Genomic DNA, 21,729 nt, shown 5'->3' with positions numbered 1-21,729 from the left:
CTCCGCGTCTCAGGCGTTCGCTGCCTCCTCACTGAGCGATGTGCCGAGGTGGCGGCGGAGTGACCGCGTCTCCGACCCGACGTGGCCGCGCTCTCAGCAGAACAGAGGCAGGTGCCCCCGCCCGCGGCTCTGCAGAGGTCTCGAGAGGGGGGCGCTCTGGGTCCGCCCAAGGCTGAGATGAAGCCCGGAGCTGGGCAGGCGGGAAGGCGTGGCGGGCAGGGGTCGCGTTTCAGGGACAAGACACGAATCGAGGGACGTCCCTCCCCACGCGTGTCCGTCCCGCGGCTGCGGTGGCAAAGCGCCTGACCCAGCAGGGCCCGGATGAGGCTCCCGAGGAGAGCCCCCCGCAGCAGAGCCCGAGAGCGTCTCAGTGTCTTCGCAGATGAATCAGTGGAAGGAGGCACAGCGGGCCGTCTGAATCCACGGGCGTTCTGACAGGACCCGATCCCGGGACCCTCTCTCGTGGCCCAGTTTCGGCGGGTGTTCCGGACAGGCCTGAACGTCCGATAATGGTGACCGGCCCGCCAGCAGGGACCCTGGCGGGTGGCTCCTCTCGAGAAAGCAAGGCGGGGCGCCCCTCGGGACGGGGACGGGGGCCTGAGTGGACGGCGGGCACGTTCTCCACGCGCAGCAAGAGGAGACGCACTGGTGTGCTTCAAGGGGGGAAAGGGAATCTGGAATTTCAGCAGGGAGACCCCAGCTGTTTTCAGTGAAAAGCCACTTGTCCTCTGTAAAACCGGCTCATGTTGCCAGTGACTACCATTGCCTTCGTGAGTGCTCACTCACTCAGCCGTGTCCAGGTCTCTGCGACCCCGCGGGCTGTAGCCGGCCAGGCTCCTCTGCCCATGGGATTCTCCAGGCGAAGAAGGCGGGAGTGGGGTGCCACGCCTCTCTCCGGGGGCTCTTCCTGAGCCAGGGAGTGAACCAGAGTCTCTCCTGTCTCCTGCACTGCAGGCAGATTCTTTACCACTGCGCCACCTGGGAGGTACCAGAGCGGCAGCGTCTGGCTAAGCGTTTCAGAGAGCGCTTTAGAAACGTGACTAGGCAGGCTCCCCTTGTGATGCTTACAGTCTAAGATGAAGGGGAAGCGTCAGGTGAATCATGATTCATAAATGTGTTCTCAGGTAGGGAACATGACTGAGAAATATGACTTCAGGTTTAACAGGGGAGAAATGCATGGCTTGTTTTGGGGTTAGAATGATGCTGCAGGCTCACGCTGACCTCCCGTGTGAACAATTACCATGCAAGAAACTAAACACTTAGACCAGTGACTCCTGGGTGCTCCCCTCCCTGGGTTCCGGCAGGAGGACGGTCTCTGTTCTGTAGACTGATCGCAGTGTAAGTGGTTGTCACGCCGGCCGAAAGAGGGAGTTCCTCTGAGATCTGAAACGTCCTAGCCCGGCTCCTGAACTTGGTCCTGGATTTCTGACCCCCGAGATAGGAGCGTGTTCACAAGTGACGTCGTCTGGAGGGACAGAGTGGGCAATGTGCTGTGAATTTCCTGAGCAGAAATGTGCTGGCTGCTCCCAGAGGAAACGTGGGTGAGGTCAGGATGGGCTGTGTGCTGCCGGGGAACGTTAATGAGGTGTGTTGGGGGATTCCAGCTTCCTTAGATCATCAAAGTCTTGGGATAACATGATTTCTTTTCCTGGAACCTCCATGGAGACCAGGAAACACTAACTCTTTTAAAAGTGCAGTTTTAAGACTTTTAAAGGAAGTCATTTAAGAATTTTAAAGGCCAGAAAATAGATGAGAGAGAGAGAAAAGGAGGCTAGTGAGAACTGGGATCCTCTGACGGAGTGCTGCTCTTGCTTCCTGTATTGGCCGCGATGCTTTTTGCCTTTCAAGTTGAACCAGTGGCCTAATAAGCACTGCAACAACAGCCTCAGACCAAAGTGCAAGCTCTCATCCACGAGGTTTGTTGCAACAGCTGAAGAGTTTTCACCCGGAGGGAACTTGGCCTCATGTGAAGAATATCCCACGTATTGGGTTAAAACTCCTTTTCTTCATACAATATCACAAGAGCCTGAATTATGAGGGTTAAAGAAATGAGAAAAAAAAAGTTACTTGCATGGAATGTGAAAAAATTAAAAGCCTGAATGTGTTTGCGGCTGCTTAGTGGCTCCGCAGTGTTGGATTCTTTGCAGCCCCACAGACAAGGCCTCCAGGCCCCTCTGTCCATGGGATTTCCCAGGCAAGAATCCTGGAGTGGGCTGCCATTTCCTTCTCCAGGGGATCTTTGCAATTTAGGGATCGAACCCGTGTCTCTTGTGTCTCCTGCATTGGCAAGCAGATTCTTTACCAATGAACCAACAGGGAAACCCAAAAAACCTGAATGCAAGCCTTAAAGAATACTGTATTGTGTTTTGAATACATGAGTGGCCTTGGCACTAACTGTGGTCTGTTTCAGTAACTAGATCTGTAGTACAAACCTGTTCTCGGTTCTGCAGAACCACTGATAAGACTTCTTTATGGTTTTGTTATTCATTCTGAGTAGTTCTGAAGCAATCACTTTAAAAGAAATCTTGACTGGCATTTCAGGCGAAGAAGGCTTGCCACTTTCGTTAGTAGATTTAGCCCATTTTAAAAAAAAAAAGTGGCTGGTGTAAATAGCCGGTGAGACCACCCAGGACACACGCCACTCTCCGCTCTGATGTTAACCCCAGATCGTCTCCACGTCTCGGGCACAGGACGTGTCTTCTTGCTGGATCCCAGATGTTTAAGATGTGAAAAAAGGAAAAATAAGTACAAATCTGACACCAACGTGATGAGATTTTATAGTTTTACGTAATTATCCCTTAACTTTCAGTTAGCAGTAGTACAGAGGAAAATATTTGCTGTTTCTGCATCAATTTTCCTCTCAAAGCCCGCTCATCAGAAGTGTGTAAACTGAAGTCTCCGTATGTTAGACAAGTGTGGGCGTTGTTACAAAGGCAGTGAGGTTTCATGGAGCGCTCTCCTTCTCTCACTGTTATAATCTATCTCTTCACCAAGTCACAGGTCAGGTGTCCTCTCTGTCTGATGGATAAACCAGTCAGCGGACAGATACTTTGTGAGACAAACTTTCAAGTCATATTACAGGTTTTAAATAGAAAACAGACCAGCATCGTGTTTTAGAACCCTGGAATCCTACCGCATGTGTCTCAATAAAAGCAGAAATCAGCCTTCCCGTCCAGCCACCTTGTCCTTAGCTCAGAATCTGGGCACCCCAGTCGTCTTCCAAAATGCGCACAGTGTGGGAAGCCCTGCCCCATCCCTCCTGCCGGTGGAGGACGCGTGAATCACGCTTCCTCTGAAGTAAAATAGTGAATTCAAACCTCAGGAAAGGAAGGATATGGTGACTTCATATGTCTTAAGCAGAAAAAGCTTTAAGCATTCCTTTTTCTCTTTATCATGGAAACTCTCAGAGACACGCGTGGGGAGGCCAGCGAGCAGCACCCCACCGCCCGCTTCACCTCCCTCCGCAGGGCTGACCTCTCCGGGCCGAGCCTTCCTGCCAAGCTCTGCTTTGCTCCGTGTTCGTCTCCTGGCCGCGCGGAGTTGCTGCTGCCGAGGCCCCCTCCGCGCCTCGCCCAGCTCCTTGACTCCCCACCGCTGACTTAACCCAAAGTCCCCAGCTGTATGTTTAACAGGACGGACCGTGCGCCACGGTCTTTTGTGCTCACATCTGCTCTAGTCCCTGTAAACGGGAGAAGGCCGCGCCACTCAAGGTGCGGCCCCCAGACAACGCGTTCTGTGAGCCAGAGCTCGGGGAGGAGCCCGTTAGCCTCGCCCCTCGACTGTCGGCAGGCCGGGGAGACGCGCCGGCAGCCTCGGGACGACTGACAAGGCCGGACACAGGCGTTTGCCGAGGCGGAATGCACGGAACGAGGCAGAGGGTACCCAGGACACGCTGCGTCTCCGGGAGTGGGAGCCGGCTCATGCTCCTGAAGAGCAGGGCACGGCCTGTGGGGCGTGGGGCTCAGGAGCAGGGTGACGCCTGCGCTTCTGGTTCTACCTCCGTTTGCCAGTGGATGTTTACGCGTTTCTCACAGCCCAGGGTCTCGGTGAAGATGGGAAGCTGGCGAGTTTGGGATCGTATTGTCTGCTGAGAGCCTGCGGGCCAGGCGTCCTGGGGTGAGAGAGCGGTTTGCAGCTGGGCCGGGCGGTCTCCTGGGCCGGGGCAGTGAGGCTGCAGCTCGGGTGCCACTGGACGCCCACCCCGCCCCGCTGCGGATGAGGGCCTGGCGGAGTCTGGCCAAACCCAAGGTCAGAAACCTCTCTAAAGACCTGTGCTGATCTGAGGCCAAGCGCTTCTGGACACCCTTCACCCTGAGGACACTGGGATTGTGGCTTTTGTGTCCCCACAGCCCAGAATCCCTCCTTTCCAGGGAAATTTTCCTTTATTACGTAACTTTTTAAACACTTCTTAGGCAAATGGACTTGCGTTTCATGTGTCCATTATTAAAAAGCGTGTATCTGCCATCATTTTGTGTTTGTTTAACTGACTCAGAGCTCGGAGGGACACTTGGGTTTTCAGGAAGACCACAGAAGCCGTAATGTGTGGCTAAAGTTGAGCAGCTGACTTTGAAGCCTGTTTATAAGTTTTATGAAAATAGCACTGACTCTGGTCCTCGTTTTCCCCTAAACGAACAGCAGAGCCCTGGGACGCTGACGGGTGCCTCCTCCAGAAACACGAGCTGCCTGGCCTCTCCCTGCCTGAGGAGTCCGTGGCCTGCGGACCTTTCACACTCTAACATGCTCGATTTCCATATTTTAAACAACAAGTCAGATTATCCTATAGCCCACTCCCTTTCGCAAAGGCTGGTCTCCGCTCGTTGTTCTCATATAGCTGCGGGTTTTCTTCTGGAAAAGGCCATTCTTTGTTGGCGGTCCACACAGAGCTCTGGGAGAGTCAGCCATGGGTGGTGCCTGCTGCCAGCCCCATCCCCTGGCGCCTAAAGGCAGGTCTTGTTGGGAGAGCCGCCCTTCAGTCACGAGGCCAGTGCACCCAGCAGAGGTGAGCAGCACGTCTGCAGGACACGCAGCGTGGCCTTCAAGTGCGCCTTTGTTTTAGGTTTTTGACCCAATGATGGACATTCCATTCTTTGATGATCTTGGGCTTCTCTCAGGAATAAAGTAAAAGTTGTATTCATAGGTGTGTGTCAAACGTCAGACTGTGAGGCTTTCCAGTGAAGACGCCGCAGCTGAGAAGAAAGGTCCCCGCTGGTGCTTACTCAGTAGTTGTCACGCTCAGAGAGGCCTGTGTCCATTCATGACCTAATAATTTTTTGGAATATGAGATCAGGAACAGCTGTCAGTATAAACTGTCATTGTCCTTTCATCTGATGCATTTTAACTTTTTGGAAAGTGGAATATTACTCGGTTACTCTTCAGCTTTTTAAACTGATTTTTATTAGGTAATAAAAGGAATTTCTAGCCATATTGCTTGCTCTGATTAGCCCTAGAAACATCACGTGAACCCTTTAGTTAACTATGAGCAAACTGAAAAGCGGAGCCGTTTGAAAAGCCAATGTAACTTCCCTTCTGTTTTGATAGCATTGCTGAGACACGGTGGGTTAGCAATCTCTTCTTTGCTGTGTGAAGGCGGAGAAAGGACAGGGCTGGCACTGTCCCCTGTCCTCGCAGGGACTCTCTGGTCAGACCCCTGGACTCGTTTCCTCCTCCGCCACCTCCAGCACCGCGATCCCCCCGGCCTCTGGCCTTCTCACCCTCTGCCTGCTCCTGGTCTCCACTCGTTGTTCTCATATAGCTGCAGGTTTTCTTCTGGAAAAGGCCATTCTTTGTTGGCGGTCCACACAGAGCTCTGGGAGAGTCGGCCATGGGTGGTGCCTGCTGCCAGCCCTGTCCCCTGGCGCCTAGAGGCAGGTCTTGTTGGGAGAGCCGCCCTTCAGTCACGAGGCCAGTGCACCCAGCAGAGGTGTGGGCATCAATAACCTCAGGTATGCAGATGACACCAAACCTATGGGCAGAAAGTGAAGAGGAACTAAAGAGCCTCTCGATGAAAGTGAAAGAGGAGAGTGAAAAAGTTGGCTCAAAGCTCAACACTCAGAAAACGAAGATCATGGCATCCAGTCCCATCACTTCATGGGAAATAGATGGGGAGACAGTGGAAACAGTGTCAGACTTTATTTTTGGGGGGCTCTAAAATCACTGCAGATGGTGATTGCAGCCATGAAATTAAAAGACGCTTACTCCTTGGAAGAAAAGTTATGACCAACCTAGATAGCATATTCAAAAGCAGAGACATTACTTTGCCGACTAAGGCCCGTCTAGTCAAGGCTATGGTTTTTCCTGTGGTCATGTATGGATGTGAGAGTTGGACTGTGAAGAAGGCTGACTGCCGAAGAATTGATGCTTTTGAACTGTGGTGCTGGAGAAGACTCTTGAGAGTCCCTTGGACTGCAAGGAGATCCAACCAGTCCATTCTGAAGGAGATCAGCCCTGGGCTTTCTTTGGAAGGAATGATGTTGAAGCTGAAACTCCAGTACTTTGGCCACCTCATGCAGGGTTGACTCATTGGAAAAGACCCTGATGCTGGGAGGGATTGGGGGCAGGAGGAGAAGGGGACGACCGAGGATGAGATGGCTGGATGGCATCACGGACTCGATGGACGTGAGTCTGAGTGAACTCCGGGAGATGGTGATGGACAGGGAGGCCTGGCGTGCTGCGATTCGTGGGGTCGCAAAGAGTCAGACACGACTGAGCGACTGAACTGAACTGAACTGAGTGTGGGCGTCACGCAGGGTCAGGCTTTGACCTCCGCTCCTTTCACGATTCCCCACCAGAGTATCCTCGTCTGCATGGGCCTGAGCCCCGGAGCCCCACCCCCGGCCTGGAACCCCACTCAGATCCCTCCCTCTGCTCGGGCCCTGCCCCTACTCAGGCCCCTCCCCCGAACAGACCCCGCCCCTGCTCAGGCCCCGCCCCTGCTCAGGCCGCACCCCCTGGCCAAGCCCCGCCCCACGTGACGGCCCCCAGGAAGGCCCCGAAGCACCTTACTCTTGTCGAGGAGTCTCCACCGCGGTGCTGGGACACTACTGGTTCCTACCCTGCTCCCTCGTGAAGGGCAGGGACAGGAGGAAGGACGAAAGGGCTGAGAGACGGGTGGGGACGGGGACCCTCGAGGGGGCCGTGCCCGGGGCTCTGCTGGGGAAGGGCAGGGTAGAGGTGAGACTGCGGGGGTGACAGTTTTCTGCTTAAAAGACAAAGGAGATGCGCATCTCCTGTATTTTTTTTCTGTAAAATAAACCAAGAAACAAAAGAGTGTAGTTTTTTATTGTGGCAGAAACCAGACAATATGTCATTACAAATAATAATGCCATATGTATGCAGGTTTCGGGTGTGTATATGGAGAACTTTGGAAGGTATACTTGGCACATTCTGTGTCTTGAGAAACTTGATAACCATTCAGTCACTGTGCTGTGTTGAGGACAGTTGGGAGACCCCATGGTTAAAGTGATTTCCTTGGGGAAACAGTTGAGGTGTGTTAGCTCCTGCCCAAGCGTGGGCCCGGTGCCGGCATGCACCAGGCCTGGCTCCAGGCTGGAAATGTGACGGGGAGAGCGCCCTGGGCTGCAGAGGTCCAGAGCCCCTTGAGCCCCAGACGGGTAACAGCCCCGCAGTGTCCAGGCTTTGCTCCTGGGACAGGTCAGTGAGGTTACACCAAGAGCAGAGCAGCTTCCAGGCAAAGGCGGGAAGACAGGGGCCACGGGTGAAGGGCCGTGGGGAGAAGCGCGAACGCTGAACTCGGGGAGGGTCAGTGTGTCGTGGTCCCAGCCCGGGGCCTTACTTCTGGCCTGTGGATGGACCCGGGGGCCTCTCTCCCCTCTGTGGGTCTCGGTTCAGTCCTCCCTAATGTGGGTGAGAGACTGCCTGCTGCACAGGATTGCCAGGAGGCTGGGAAATAACGTCCATGCAGGCGGCAGTGGCGCATGGTCACTGACCATGGCCACGAAACCTGCAGGACACGGAGGCTCCCAGCCCCGGGTGGTCAGAGCCTGGAGAGCCGAGTCCCTGAGGACCCCGGTCGGGAGTCTGAGCCGCATCTCGGGGGTGCTGTGCTGGTGTCTGAGCACTGCAGCAGGGGGACGACCTGGTTGGGTTTGGGGGCGTGAGGTCACTCTGACTGCGGTGTGAGGAGGGAGAGCAGGAGAGAGCAGGGCAGGAAGCACGCCGGTCTCTCCCCAGCCCCATGTTCACTCCTCTCCTCGATTAGGCCATGAGAGACGCCAACAAGATCCTATGCCCTGGAACAAAATCATCAAAAGAAAAAAATTGCTACTTGGTCAAAAAGCATAGGAACAACTGCATTCATCCTTCTGGAAACAGCCCACAATACAATCATTAATATAAACAAAAATAGAGTTTGAAGCTCATTGTCAGGCTTGGCTGAAGAGTGGATTTTATATTCCGGTATAACATCAAAAAGCCCCTAAAGCTTCTGCCCTCATTCTCATTCTCTCCTCGGTCAAACCATTTCACTCTCTCTAAGCATTCTGTTTCTTCACCTTCGGCTGCGCTGGGCCCTCGCTGCTGTGCGTGCGCTTTCTCCGGGTGTGGAGACACGGGGGCTGCTCTCCGGTGCCTGCTCGGGCTTCTCCTTGCAGAGCCTGGGCGCCAGCAGCTGTGTGCACCGGTAGCCGTCCCACGGCACCTGGCATCTCCCTGGACCAGGGATTGAACCACGAGCCCTGCACTGGCTGGCGGATTCTCAACTACTGCTCCACCAGGGAAGTCCCCCTTATTCTCTCTTTTTTTTCCTTCTTATTGTATTTTAAATAGAGGTTCTTAGCCTGGGGTTCATCCATGGACAGGCTTCAGGCAACACGTGGACCCCCCTGAAACTAGAAGCACATGATAAGCACTTTTTTCCATGTGGGGAGTGACCACGTAGCGTTCACCAGATGCCCCAGTGAATCTAGACCGCCGGAAAAAGGCCAAGAACCAGGGGCTCTGTCTCCGTGGAGAGAAGGCTGGAGATGCACTGCTGGGACTGTTGCTGGGCGGGGACTGAGTCGTGTTGCCCAGACCGCGGCTCTTTCCCTGCCCCAGCATCTCAGTCAGGATGGCCCGTGCGTCCCGCTCCTCCACCCCAGGCCAAGCCCTGGACCTCCCACAATGCCGCTACCGCCCTCGCCTCCCTCCTGCTCCAGCCACGACCCCAGGCTCATGTCTCTTTATCTTTCACTCTGCATCCATGTCTCAGGGCTGCGACCCGGGTCCTCGAGTGGACTGGGCCCCTGACACCGCCCTGGTCCAGTCCCCAGCATTCTTTCCCGTGTGTCTCAGCAGCCTGGACCCTGCTTCTCTGCTTAGCTGGACCCCTCCTCAGTCTAATCTTTGCAGCGGCTGAAGCGACCCTCCTAACCCTCCAGGGGCCCCCTTCGCTGCACTGTTTTGCTTCTGTGCTCGTCACTGACATGTATTATATACTCACTGTTTGCATATTGTGTGTCCCCCGGTGTAATGGAAGCTGGTGAGAGCAGGGAGTTGTTTCGTCTGTTTTCTTTCACTGCTTCATCTGAAGGACCTATCACAGCTCTTAACCCAGAGCAGAAGCCCAGGCGTCTACCATGAATGAATTTTATTTTAAGAATTCATTCAGCATCTTCCCGTCCCATCCCTTGCACTCTGCTCGCCGTCATTCCCCGTGTATTGTATCTGTCATCACATGGGATTGTTCAAATGGATCCTGTTTCTTTTCTAGTTCACCTCTTTACTTAAAATAGTAATTGATACAGCATTCTTTATTGAACCTTGTCGTTCTGGGGTTCCCCCAGAGCAACCTGAATGGCTACTTGGCAACTGAAAGAGTTCCCCTCTGTCTGCTTCTTACGGGTTCTTCAAATTCAGTGCTATCCTCAGTGGCTTAATAAAGAAATGCCTTTAAGGTCGCCGTGACTTACTCACATTACCATAGCACAATGCTGAAAAGCGTCGTGCTGGCCCAGTATCTCAGTTCCTGTGGGCACAGCGCGGTTCAGCGTGTAAGGGCGCCTCACAGGTGTACTGGCCCAACTACTTTAATTAGCAGCCGTTTGACACTTTATCACATGCTTGCGCATCTGTGCTGGGGACAGAGGAGATATTTTTATAAGATGAAAGGGCATCTGCTAATGTGTCTGTTTTGTAAGTTTGGAATTTTTAACACTAGTTATTGCTAAAGTAGGAAACATCTGGGCCCAATGCTGAAAAGCTGGGCTTTTTTCTGCCTGAACTGTTTGGAACAACTGTAATAGACTCGAGATCTGAGGCCGTTTTGACACCAGTTTAGGTGGTAATTTTTAGCCCCCTCAAGGGTGCTAATTTTTAATATTTTTGTATTTGTCTTGCGCCATTTCAGGCTTTACAAGAAGAACTGGAAAACCGCTCGAAACAGGTGCGATCCGTGGAGAAGCAGCTGCAGCGTAAGGAGCTGGAGTCCCAGGAGCAGGTACGTGGCCACGTGGCCGGCTCGCCGGTTGACTTTCTCCAGGCCCAGGGGCTCGGGGATGGTGGTGGTCCTGTGTCCGCTGGGATGCTGTGCCTCGAGTGGCAGAATGCTCGGGCCCTGCAGCCCGTGGACAGCCACGGGGTCTGTCGCCTGCAGTCTGCGAGCGGAAGCCCTGCCGCTGGCTCCGCTCCCCTCATTCCTGCGTCTCTGTGTCCCGTGCTGGTTTCATCCTAAACCAGCTAGACGGCAGCCACAGTTCCCAGCATCCTGAGCAGGCCTGGGGACACCCAGAGGCAGAGGGGGCTGCTCATATCTGGGGTCCTGTTCTGAGCAGTGAGGGCACCTTTCCCAGGAGTAACCCCACCCCCAAGGCCACTCTTCTCATCTCATTGGCCAGAACAGGTCACATGCTAGCTGAGACCATCCAATCCCTGGTGAGAGGACAGAGGGGTCAAACTGGCCTGGACCAATCAGGGTCCACCTGGCGGGGATGGAATTACAGGAGGGAGGGCATCCTGGACCCGGAGAAGGGGACGCCCGTGTTGGGGATGTAGCCGACAGGGTCTGCTTGTTAGGATAAAGGGACACCATTGTACTTAGAGACACGAATCACGCTTTCTCTTGAATTTTAATTTTCTCCTCCTTTCTTCCATTATGTTCATGAAACAAATCTAGTATAACCAGGATGATCCCGCTATGACAGTAGCTAATCACCTATTTTATTTTCAAATGAAAGGGTCTTTTTCATCCAAGTCTTTTAAATTTTACTAATTTTAAACTAAAAAGCCGACAGAGTATCAATACATATCACAAGTCTTAATGAAACTTTTAATCAATGCTTCGCCCTCGGCCTTAACGTGCAGCATTGCGGATACCCTTCTCAGCACCACCGACGTGTGGGACAGAACCTGCCATGGGTTTCAGCAGACACTTATGCGCTGCTGTTTCCTATGATCCATTCAGCACAGGAATGCCGGGCCGGTCATCTTGACTCTGTGAAGAGTAGCCTGACGTAAGGCGAATGGGGAGACTTGCATCACCTCTGGAGTTGTTGGCAAACAAGACCCCCAGGTCATGCGCGTAGCCGTGTCCGACTCTTGCTGCCCCATGGACTGCCCTCAGGCTACTCTGTCCATGGGACTTCCCAGAGGAGAATCCCAGAGTGTGTAGCCATTTCCTTCTCCAGGAGATCTTCCCCACCCTGCAGTCGAACCCTCGTCTCCGGCACTGGCGGTGGATTCTTTGCCACTGAGCCAGCAGGGGAGCCTGTCCCCCAGGTGGGGGACTGCAGAGAGTGGCAGGTGTGAGTATCTGATTGATGCTATTAATACTGGATGGACTTGACCTCCCGGAATTCATCCCCAGTGTCTAATGCTCACCCGGCCTCATATGTGTATTGTGGGCGTGGCATCTGTGTAGGCTATGTCTTGTATAGGGTCCATGCTGGACAGGCAATAGGATCGCAAATATGATTCTAGGATGAAAAATGAGTTGTAACTGTATTTCCCCGAGGCCTGCAAGATGAGAGACGCTGCACGAGAAATGGTACACAACCTAGTTCATTTATCCTGCTAATCACCATTTGAGGCCAGCATTAGGCTCCCGTTTCCCCGCTGGTGCACTGCAGCTCAGAGAGGCTCAGTGACTTGCCCAAGGTCACCCAGCTGCAAAATAGTACGGGTGGGGTCACACCCTGGTTGATCTGAATTCCAAGCCTTTGCACCTGTAATGACAGTTTTTAAGTTACAGCATTTCTAGTTTAGAAATTGACACAGCAGTGACAGGGAAAGTTTATTAAGGCTGGTAGGGAAAAACCACCCCCCCAGAGAGCTGGAACGGGCAGTTAGCTCCCTGTGGCTGGAGAGCAGAGCCAGCGCAGCCGCAGGTGAAAGCCCACCCCAGGGGCAGTGTGGCCTTGAGGGGCTGGCCCAGGTCCCACTGTCGCCGAGGTCAGCTGGGCCCCCACCCCGGCCGGCTGGGCTGTCTGGAACTAGGAGAAGATGACAAGCTTCTTAAGAGCAGGAAGCGTGTTCCCTGAAGGACCAGGCCTCCTCCAGTTTGTGATAAAATATGACTCAAGGTAAAACTCTGTTGACATCACTCTGATTCATGGCAGGACTTCACACAGAAACCTCATAATAGACGGAGAGTAGGGAAATTAAGAAATCCCAGATGAGCAGTAGGGAAGGTTCAGGAACCACTTCAGTCCTATTTTATTGACTGCTTTTTGATCATCAAAGTTGCTTTCATCTTTGTAGTGACAATAGGCTTCTAGACTGTTTCTTATACTAATTCCTGATAGTTTCTATTGGGCTCCAGTTTACCAAAGAAACGTCAGGAAATACCCCTGGGTAAAGCTGAATATTTCCTAATCTTTGCAGCCACGAAATGCTGGGCTCTTTCCACAAGCTCCTAGGGTGTAGCTTAGCAGTTGTTTCCGTAGAACTGAAGAGCAAGTCGCGGCGCTCCTTCAGTTCATCTGTGTTTGATCTGATTTAACTTCTATTTTATCTGAATCTGACCTTTCCTTTCGTGGCACTAATAGCAGTAGTCAAAAACAATTAGAAGTGTCGTAACTTACAGTCTTCAGGGTCTCATTATGTGTGTGCTCACTGAGGGCATTTAAGGGTATTTAAAGTGTCAAAATTGTTTGCGATTTTCTGTTTTGCATCTGTCAAAGCAATTGCAAAGCAGCAGGAGCCAACCTGACATCAGCCAACCAACCAAAATGCGTGCAGAGCAGCCTCTTGAAACTTTTCTTCTCTTTCTTTTCAGCCAGATCTTATTATCCTGATACTAGCTGCATAAGGAGTCAAACCTGAAACTGGCAGAATTGCAAAGGATGATTTCCTGGGCGTCTTTTTTTAACCTGCTTTAAAAAAATTTAAGCTGTTTCTGTTTTCCATTTAAGAAAAATTCCTGTGTTTTAATTCTTAAAAAAAAAAAAAAAAAAAACCGAATGAGGCACTCTGAAAGGTGTAGTTTCTACTTAAACACAGAAAGCCGCTTCTCCTCCAGTCTCGGTGGCTGGCGCTTCAGCTGCCCCGTGCCCGCCTCGCTGGCATCGGCCTCTCCTCCAGCTCCTCACCCTCAGCAGGTCGGTCCCTGAGTGCCCGGGAACCTGTGGCTGCAGAGGGTTAGTTGCCCCTTAAGTGGCATCAGGATAACACCAGTGTAACTAGAAAAGACCAATTTTCTGTCTAAGCCAGCCTGACAGAAACAGGTGGTTGTTGCTGTTGTTTAAGCTGCAAAGTTGTGTCCGACTCTCTGCACCCCCATGTACTGTAGCCAGCCGGGCTCCTCTGTCTATGGAATTTCTCAGGCAAGGATACTGGAGTGGACAGAAACATATCTTTCCTTTAACGCATAAATAAGGAAGTAACAAGCTGGAATCAAGATTTCCAGTGGAAACAGCAACAGCCTCAGATATGCAGATGATACCAATTTAATGGCAGAAAGCAAAGAGGAACTACAAAGCTTCTGATGAAGGTGAAAGAGGAGGGTGAAAAGCTGGCTTAAAACTCAACATTCAGAAAACGAAGATCATGGCCTCCGGTCCCATCCCTTCATGGCAGATAGATGGGGAAACAATGGAAACAGTGACAGACTCTATTTTCTTGGGCTCCAAAATCCCTGCAGATAGTGACTGCAGCCATGAAATTAAAACATGCATGCTGCTTGGAAGAAAAGCTATGACAAACCTAGATAGCATAGTCGAAAGCAGAGACTTCACTTTGCTGACAAAAGTCTGTATAGTCGAAATGGTTTTTCCTGTGGTCATGTATGGATGTGAGTTGGACTATAAAGAAAGCTGAGTGCTGAAGAATTGATGCTTCTGAACTGTGGTGTTGGAGAAGACTCTTGAGAGTCCCCTGGACTGCAAGGAGATCCAACCAGTCCATTCTGAAGGAGATCAGCCCTGGGATTTCTTTGGAGGGAATGATGCTAAAGCTGAAACTCCAGTACTTTGGCCACCTCATGTGAAGAGTTGACTCATTGGAAAAGACTCTGATGCTGGGAAAGATTGAAGGCAAAAGGAGAAGGGGGTGACAGAGGATGGGATGGTTGGATGGCATCACTGACTCAATGGACATGAATTTGAGCAAACCCCAGGGGAGAGTGAAGGACGAGGCTGCCTGGTGTGCTGCGGTCCATGGGGTCACAGAGAGCTGGACACGACTTAGTGACTGAACAGCAGCAACAGGAAGGTAATTTTAAAGCCATCATCCCCTCCAGACCAGGAGTTAATGATACCTGACTCCCGATAAGATCTGAGCAAGCGTCCTAGAGTTCCGACAGCGGAGGGGAGGCCGGGGCTCCGAGCAGACCTCGCTGTGTGAGGAGACTGAGTCCTCGGGGAGCCCGTGGCCTCCTGTGATGGAAGCGGGCCGCCCACCCCGGGGCCATCGTCCATTGGACGGACCACGCTGCGAACTGAGTCTGTGCTGGGGTCACTCAGGCTCAGCCTGTGTGCGCAACCAAGTCTCCCTTTTGGGAACAACAGGGTCTCATTGTTCACAGTGAGACCAGGTGACCTGCAAGCCTTTGCCAGAGTGATTCAGTAAATTATGGAAAAGAAGGGAAGAAAAGAATTAGTCTAAAATTTTACTAGTGTTCTTAAGACTGCAAAGCCAGGGTGTGTTTATCACAGGGGCGCTACACAACGCCAGCCTCGGACCTCAAACATAACGTAGACAATGCCGTACATGTGACGAAGCCCCTGCTTTGAACCAGGTATTTTAAGCCTCAAACGTGTGAACCTGGGCCACTCAGGTTCCCAGAAGACTTTTAAATAAGTCAGTGAGAGCTAGTACTTGCAGATCTAGTCAGTAAGACGCAACGCCGTGCTTTTCACGAAGGATCGCCCTTTCTTCGCTGCACGCGCCACTCCTGGGCCGCGTGAGGTGCTGGCCCGAGACGGGCCCTGGGAAGCAGCCTGGACGCGCGGGCCCTCCTCCGCCCTCGAGGGGCTCCCAGTGCGGTCGAGCGGAGGCGGCGTGGGGTGCAGGCTCCCGGCTGGGGTCTGACGACGTGCTTTTCCTCTTAAGGGGCTGCGAGGCTCAGGTCCACGAGGCGGGAGGTGGCCGCCCTGGCCCTGCCCGCCATCTCCCCGACCGTAGGGGAGGCTCCCTCAGGGCAGGGCCTCCGGAGCCCGTGGCCAGGTCCTTAGCTCAGGCCCCAGGCCGCCTGAAGACCTCGCCAGTTCTCTGGCTGGCGTGTTTCAGCAGCTGGCCGGTCCCGGTCCTCTCAGGTGTGTCCAGGCCCTGAGGTCTAGACTGTGCGTAGATTGTCCTGAAGTGTGTCGTGAAGCCCTGGGCATGGTCCACAGTTCAGTCCCAGCCTCATAGCAGGCAAGGCCCAGACTCATCGGCTCATCCAGGATGGAACCTGCTGAGTCTAGTGGCCAGTCTCGGGGCTGATCATGTGCTTCTGGGGCGGGGACAGAGGGGGGTCCTGAGACCCCCATTAAGGCCTGGGGGAGGGACCAGGGGAGGCTTCAGGATGAGCACGGCCTGCGGGGGAGGGTCCACCCCGATCACGACGGGTCACGTGGCCTGTCCGGCCCCTAGCTGGCCTGGACATCAGGCTCCTAGAAGGTCAGTAGCCACACCTTCCCACCGGGCCCGTGTGGACATCGCAGCAGGATGCGTGAGAAACACGTCAGGAGCCAGGGAATGCGGATGGAGCACGTGTGGTTACAAGTCTTCACCCAGGAGAAGGGCCCGTGAGGCGGGTGTCCGCAGAAGTAAAGACGCTGGTCAGGGTGAGGGGCTGCGGAGGGCAGGTTCCGGTGCCAGGGCGGTGGGGAGCCTCCTGGCCAAGGGTCCCGTGGGTGAGGAGGAGCGACCAGGACGCCAGCTGCTCTCGTTTCATCCACTGAGAAGCAGTGGCAGCAGCGAGCCCGGGTCTCCGCCGGCCCTGCCTGCTCTGTGCTCTGCTGGGGCCGTGGTGCCCTCCCTGGGCTCGGGCTGGGCACCCAGTCACTGCTCAGAAGGCAGTTTTCAGCGCAGAGGACCTTTTTCTTTAACTGCATAGTGTTACGTGATTGCGTCTTTAAAGAGATCCCTCCAGCAGCAGAAGGTAAAATGAGAGGTGACACGAGCTGGATCCAGCTCCTTCCGCCGTCACACCGTCACCGCAGTATCGTTTCTCCCTGCGGAGTGTGTGGGCCTCCCACGGGGCCCAGTGACCCGTGAGGGAGAAGGTGCGCGGCGGGAGGACCAGCGTCAGGGCGGTGAAGCCGTCACTGGCCGGCACCTAAAGCCCCATCAGCGCCAGGGGCCGCCAGCGAGCCTGTGCTCATGGTCAGCCTCACGGACAGACATGGGGTGCAGACAGAGGGTCAGTTAAGCAATAATCGTGACAGTTGTCGAAAGGAAGACCAGTGCTGGCTTTTACAGATTTCCAAGGCTTCAATTCCCGTTTTCCATAATGGATTTTAAAACTTCACAGTCTTGGCTGCTGTGGGCTAACAGATCTGCAGTGCAATCTATTCGAAAGTTCCAACAGCTCAAAACTGTGTTTCATCCCGAAGCACATTATGAAAACGGGAATAATAATTGCAACAGAAATACCATTCAAAGACTTTTACTGATTTTTCGTGTTTAATGGTTATTACTCTGGCTTCTTTCAAGTAGCTTTAATAACCACAGTTTATTTACAAAATTCAGGCTGATTCCTTTGTTCCCAAGACAGCTGGTATGATACATTGTTGTAAAATGTAAGTTGTTATGAGAGACAGAACCACATTTCACTTTGGCCACATCTTATTCTCAATGAGAGTTTGAATTCTTGCCCCCTGTTTTCTGAAAAACGCTTGAAGCGTGCATTTCATCAAACCATGCCTTGTAAATCATTATTCTAGGAGATTTTCATGGCAAAGCAAGTCAACCCACTTGTACCCAAAACCGCCACAGGAAGTCATGCGCGGTGACCACAGAGCCGCTTCTGTGGCAACTCAGAGCGGCTCCGGGGGGTGAGCCGGCCCCACGCTCCGCCACTGCTCTCCTGAGAGTCCCTCTGTGTTGGCCTTCACTCGAGGGGGGTAGGCAGGTCCCCGCGTGCCCCGTGTGTGCTTTCAACCTCCTGCTCCTGCTGACGTCCCAGAGCCAAGTGCCAGCACCGCACCCCCTGCATCACCACAGCCGCTCATGGAACACGGACGGGGGATGAAGCGGGGGTCCAGCCGCCGGGTACACGGGCTCTGAACTCTGACCTGGGCTGCCGGGTTCAAAGCCAGGCTGAGCGCCCGGGGCTGGGACTCATTCCCTGCCGCCGGTGGGGAAGGGACGTGATCACACGCTCTCACGTCTTTTGGTTTGATTTCATTTTTTTAAGGTGGTTTTGTCTTTAATTTTAGTCTTTTTTAAAATTAGTTTTTAAAATCCAAAAATAATGGATCCAAATGAGTAAATAATTGTTGTTCAGTCGCTCAGTCCTGTCCAACTCTTTGTGACCCCATGAAGTGCAGCACACCAGGCTTCTCTGCCCTTCACTATCTCCCGGAGCTGGCTCAAACTCATGTCCATTGAGCCGCAGATGCCATCTAACTGTCTCACCCTCTGTCGTCCCCTTCTCCTGCCTTCAGTGTTTCCCAGCATCAGGGTCTTTTCCAGTGAGTCAGCTCTTCGCATCAGGTGGCCAAAGTATTGGAGCTTCAGCTTCAGCTTCAGTCCTTCCAATGAATATTCAGGGTTGATTTCCTTTAGGATTCCCTGGTTTCATCTTGCTGTCTAAAGGTCTCTCAAAAAGGCAGGGACAAAAGCTGAAAACCAGCTTTGGCTGTGTCCCACCTTACAGAATTGGTGGACAAGGACAGTGATCGAGCATTCGCCTGGGGGATGGAGGATCGTCTCCCAGGAAAGCAAGAAGGCTGCGTTCCTGGCCCTGTCCTGTCAAGGCATACTTCACTGGCAGTTACTAAGCCCTTAATTCATGGAACTGAGGAAGAAAAAGCAGAGATAAAACACAGAGATGGTGAGAGAGGGTGAGTCAGCATGGTAAGGAGAGATAAGTGTTTGATGACTATTTATTGTGCTCATCACATTCAGAAAAGAGTGTCAAACAGTCTAAGCCTTACTTGCAGTTCCTTTTCTGCTGTGGTCCAGCCAGAAAAGATCTCCTTTTCCTGTTGAGGAAGGGCTGTTTTGAGGTAGAAGCAACGGAAACTGTTGTCCAGTGAGTGACAGAGCAGAGGTATTTCAGAGACATTAGATGCACGTCCGTCTACATCAGGAATAAAGGAGAAAGGCTGGTTTTTTTAATACAGGGGAAAATGCAGAAGTGTGAAAGACCGCTTGAACATGCTTTCCTTGTAAATCACCTTGTGGATTTCTATACAGAATTGGGCTTCCCTGGTGGCTCAGACAGTAAAGAATCCGCCTGCAATGCAGGAGACGGGGTTCAGTCCCTGAGTTGGAAAGATCCCCTGGAGGAGGAAATGGCAACCCACTCTAGTACTCTTGCCTGTAGAATCCCATGGACAGAGGAGCCTGACAGGCTACAGTCCAGGGGGTCAAAAAAGTCAGACATGAGTCAGCAACTAAACAACAATAATAGCAATTTGACGTGTTATGATGCTATTTTAAATGATGTTATTTTTTAAATTTCATTTTCTCAGTTTGTTGCTGGTACTGAAAAAGACAGTTGACTTTTTGCATAGACTTCCTTTATCATATTTAGGGAACTTCCTTCTATTCTTACCAAAAATCTCTTTTCTTTTTAAAATTATAAATGGATGTTTCTTAAATGCCTCCCTTCCATCTTTTGAGATAATTGTATGAATGTTGTCCTTTATTCTAGTAATGCAGTGGACTTCATAGATTTTCTAATGCTAAATCCATGTTGCATTTCTAGAATAAGCCTCATTTGATCATGAAGACTTTCCTTTTTACCTTTTGCTGGATTTGGGTTCACTAGTATTTTGCTTAGAATCTTTACATCTATGCTTATGAATGACATTATCTTACAGTCTTCTTTTACTGTGATGATCTTATTCGATTTTGGTGTCAAAGTTTGCTGGTCTCATAAGACAAACTGGCGTGTTCCCTCTTTATCTGTTTTCTGGAAGAATCTGTGTAATACTGATAATTATTTCATCCTGAAAATGTTTGGTAGATTAAGCTATCTGGGCCTAAGGATTTTTTGCTGCCAGATTCTCAGTTATTTGTGGATGTACTTTCCTCAGTGGCCGTGGTATCGGAATTTCTATTTTAACTTCTGCCCAGTGCTCCCTTCTCTGTTCGAGACTATAGTTTTATATATACGCATAAACAGGTGTACTCCTCACCTTCTAACTGTATTTCCTGTGGTCTGTATTGATTGTGCTTATTTTTCTTAATCTACCTTCTTCTTCACTGAGTCTCTCCTTAGCTGTGTCTAACCTGCTGCTGCACTCATTCTCAATTTTAACTGTTGTATATTCCAGAGCTAGAGTTTCTGCTTTGATCCTTGCTTAGCTTCCTGTTCTGTGCTGGAGCTCGGCACTCTTCCCCTAACCCTGTTGGGCACGTCTACTCTGGCTCTTTTAACGTCCGGGTCTGATGGCCGTCACGAGGATCTGCGTGGTCCTCATTTCGCTGCGTCTCTTTCCCAGCTTCTGGTCACGTGGCCTTGGCTTCTCACGAGCCTACTTTTGAGAGTGTGCCAGATATTTCATATAGAACTTGATAGGAATAATTGGAGTCCTAAGATGATGGTCATTTTCTCTGGAGAGAATTTACATTTGCTTCTCGGTAGGCAGGTAGTGCCCTTTCCATCTGAAACAACCGTAGTCCATTTAGGTGGGCCTCCATCTGGGGAGGGATGGTCTGTGTCCAGCTCACTGCCACTCCTAGGGTGCAGCCCAAGGGGCTCCACCCAGAAGCCTGGGTCTTACCGAGCACTCCCCTGCAGTGAGCCCTGGAGGTGGTTTATGTCTCCCTGGCTTCTTGTGAGGCTGTTGAAAGATCTGCTCAGCTTCTCAACCTCTGACGGGCCAACCTAGAATTGGCAGTAGCCCCTGTTCAAATGTCCCCAAAGCCAGACTCCCCGGTTCTCTGCATTTCTCTCCTCTCTGGGTTGGCCCCATAACCCTTCCCTGCCCTCCTGGTTCCCTGATAGCTTGAAGCAGACTTGGTAGAGACTCGTTACTAGAAGCGGAAATCCACCACAGAGCTCCCTTGACTTAGGATGAGGTTGTGTCCTGATGAACCCACTGAAGCTGACAATACAAGCTGAAAATTCATCTAATATTCCAAACCCACTTCTATTAGCCTACAGTCAGGTAAAGTCACCTAACACAAAGCCTAATTTATAACAGTGTTGAATATCTTGTGCAATTTATTGAACACTGCCCTGAAAGTGAAATTCTTTCAGAATGGTTTGTTGGGACACAAAGGTTATAAGAATGTTGGCTGTTTACCCTCGTGATCACATGACTGACCAGGAGCCGCTGCCCAGCATTGCAGCAAGGTTGTATCACTAGCCCTAGAAAAGACCAAAATCCAAAGTATGGTTTCCACTGAATGTGTATCGCCTTCACACCGCTGTGAAACAGGAAACTGGAAGTCGCTCCATCATCGGTCAGGGGCCATCTGCACCTACATTCCTGTGAATTACTCAATCGCATCATTGCTAGTCTCTTCTGTCGACTTGGTTTTCTAATTTGATCTATAGAAATTCAGTTTCACATGAACTCTACTAGTGATCTGTTAAATATGTTGCAAGTGCTTTGTCCTAGTTGCTTACCTTTAATCTCTTTATCTAGCATTTTAATTTTTGAGAACATTATCTTCTGTTTTTTCCTTTATGATTTCTAAGCTTGCTTAGGAAGGTCCTCCCTCCCCCAGGATTATAAAATATATTCTCTTTTATTTTTTTCCATTATTACTGAGTTTTGTTTTATGCATTTTGACTCTCTAATCCACCTCAAATTTACTGTCATATACCGTATGGCATGAGGATTATAATAGAATGTTCCCCCAAGGAGAGGCCCATTCTCTCATCTGTGGACCTTGTGAATATATACATCAGAAGAGAGTCTGCCGAGGCAGCTAAGTGAAGAGCCGGTGAGTGTGAAGCTGAGGCGGTATCTCGGATCACGCAGGCAGTGAGCTCAGTCTAAGCACGTGGCTACATCAAGGGCAGAGGCCCCTCTGGCTGGAGGCAGAAGGCAGTGACTAAGGTGGGGCCAGAGAGCTTCAGAGAGGTGCAGGGCCCGAGGGAGGGCCCAGGGGACACCCAGCAGGGCGGGGAGCACCGCTCTGCAGCGAACTGAACTCTGTCCACAGCCTCAAAGAGCGCCTCCAGGTGAG

General features: G+C 51.7%; 1 protein-coding gene across 15 annotated transcripts in view; it reads left to right on the top strand.

The window, feature by feature from the left end:
• CEP112 (centrosomal protein 112) overlaps positions 1-21,729 on the top strand; it is a 314,145-nt gene that overhangs the window by 278,173 nt on the left and 14,243 nt on the right. For all 15 annotated transcript variants that reach the window (XM_069542343.1, XM_069542341.1, XM_069542336.1 and 12 more), the window contains one exon: positions 10,346-10,435. In XM_069542343.1, the coding sequence (XP_069398444.1) occupies positions 10,346-10,435 (90 nt within the window). The remainder of the gene's footprint in view (positions 1-10,345; positions 10,436-21,729) is intronic.

This window comes from Ovis canadensis, chromosome 11 (assembly GCF_042477335.2).
Source record: "Ovis canadensis isolate MfBH-ARS-UI-01 breed Bighorn chromosome 11, ARS-UI_OviCan_v2, whole genome shotgun sequence".
In the NCBI taxonomy this organism is placed as follows: Eukaryota; Metazoa; Chordata; class Mammalia; order Artiodactyla; family Bovidae; genus Ovis; species Ovis canadensis.
The sequence above is the reverse complement of the archived record's forward strand: the minus strand, read 5'-3'. Positions and strand labels throughout refer to the sequence as shown.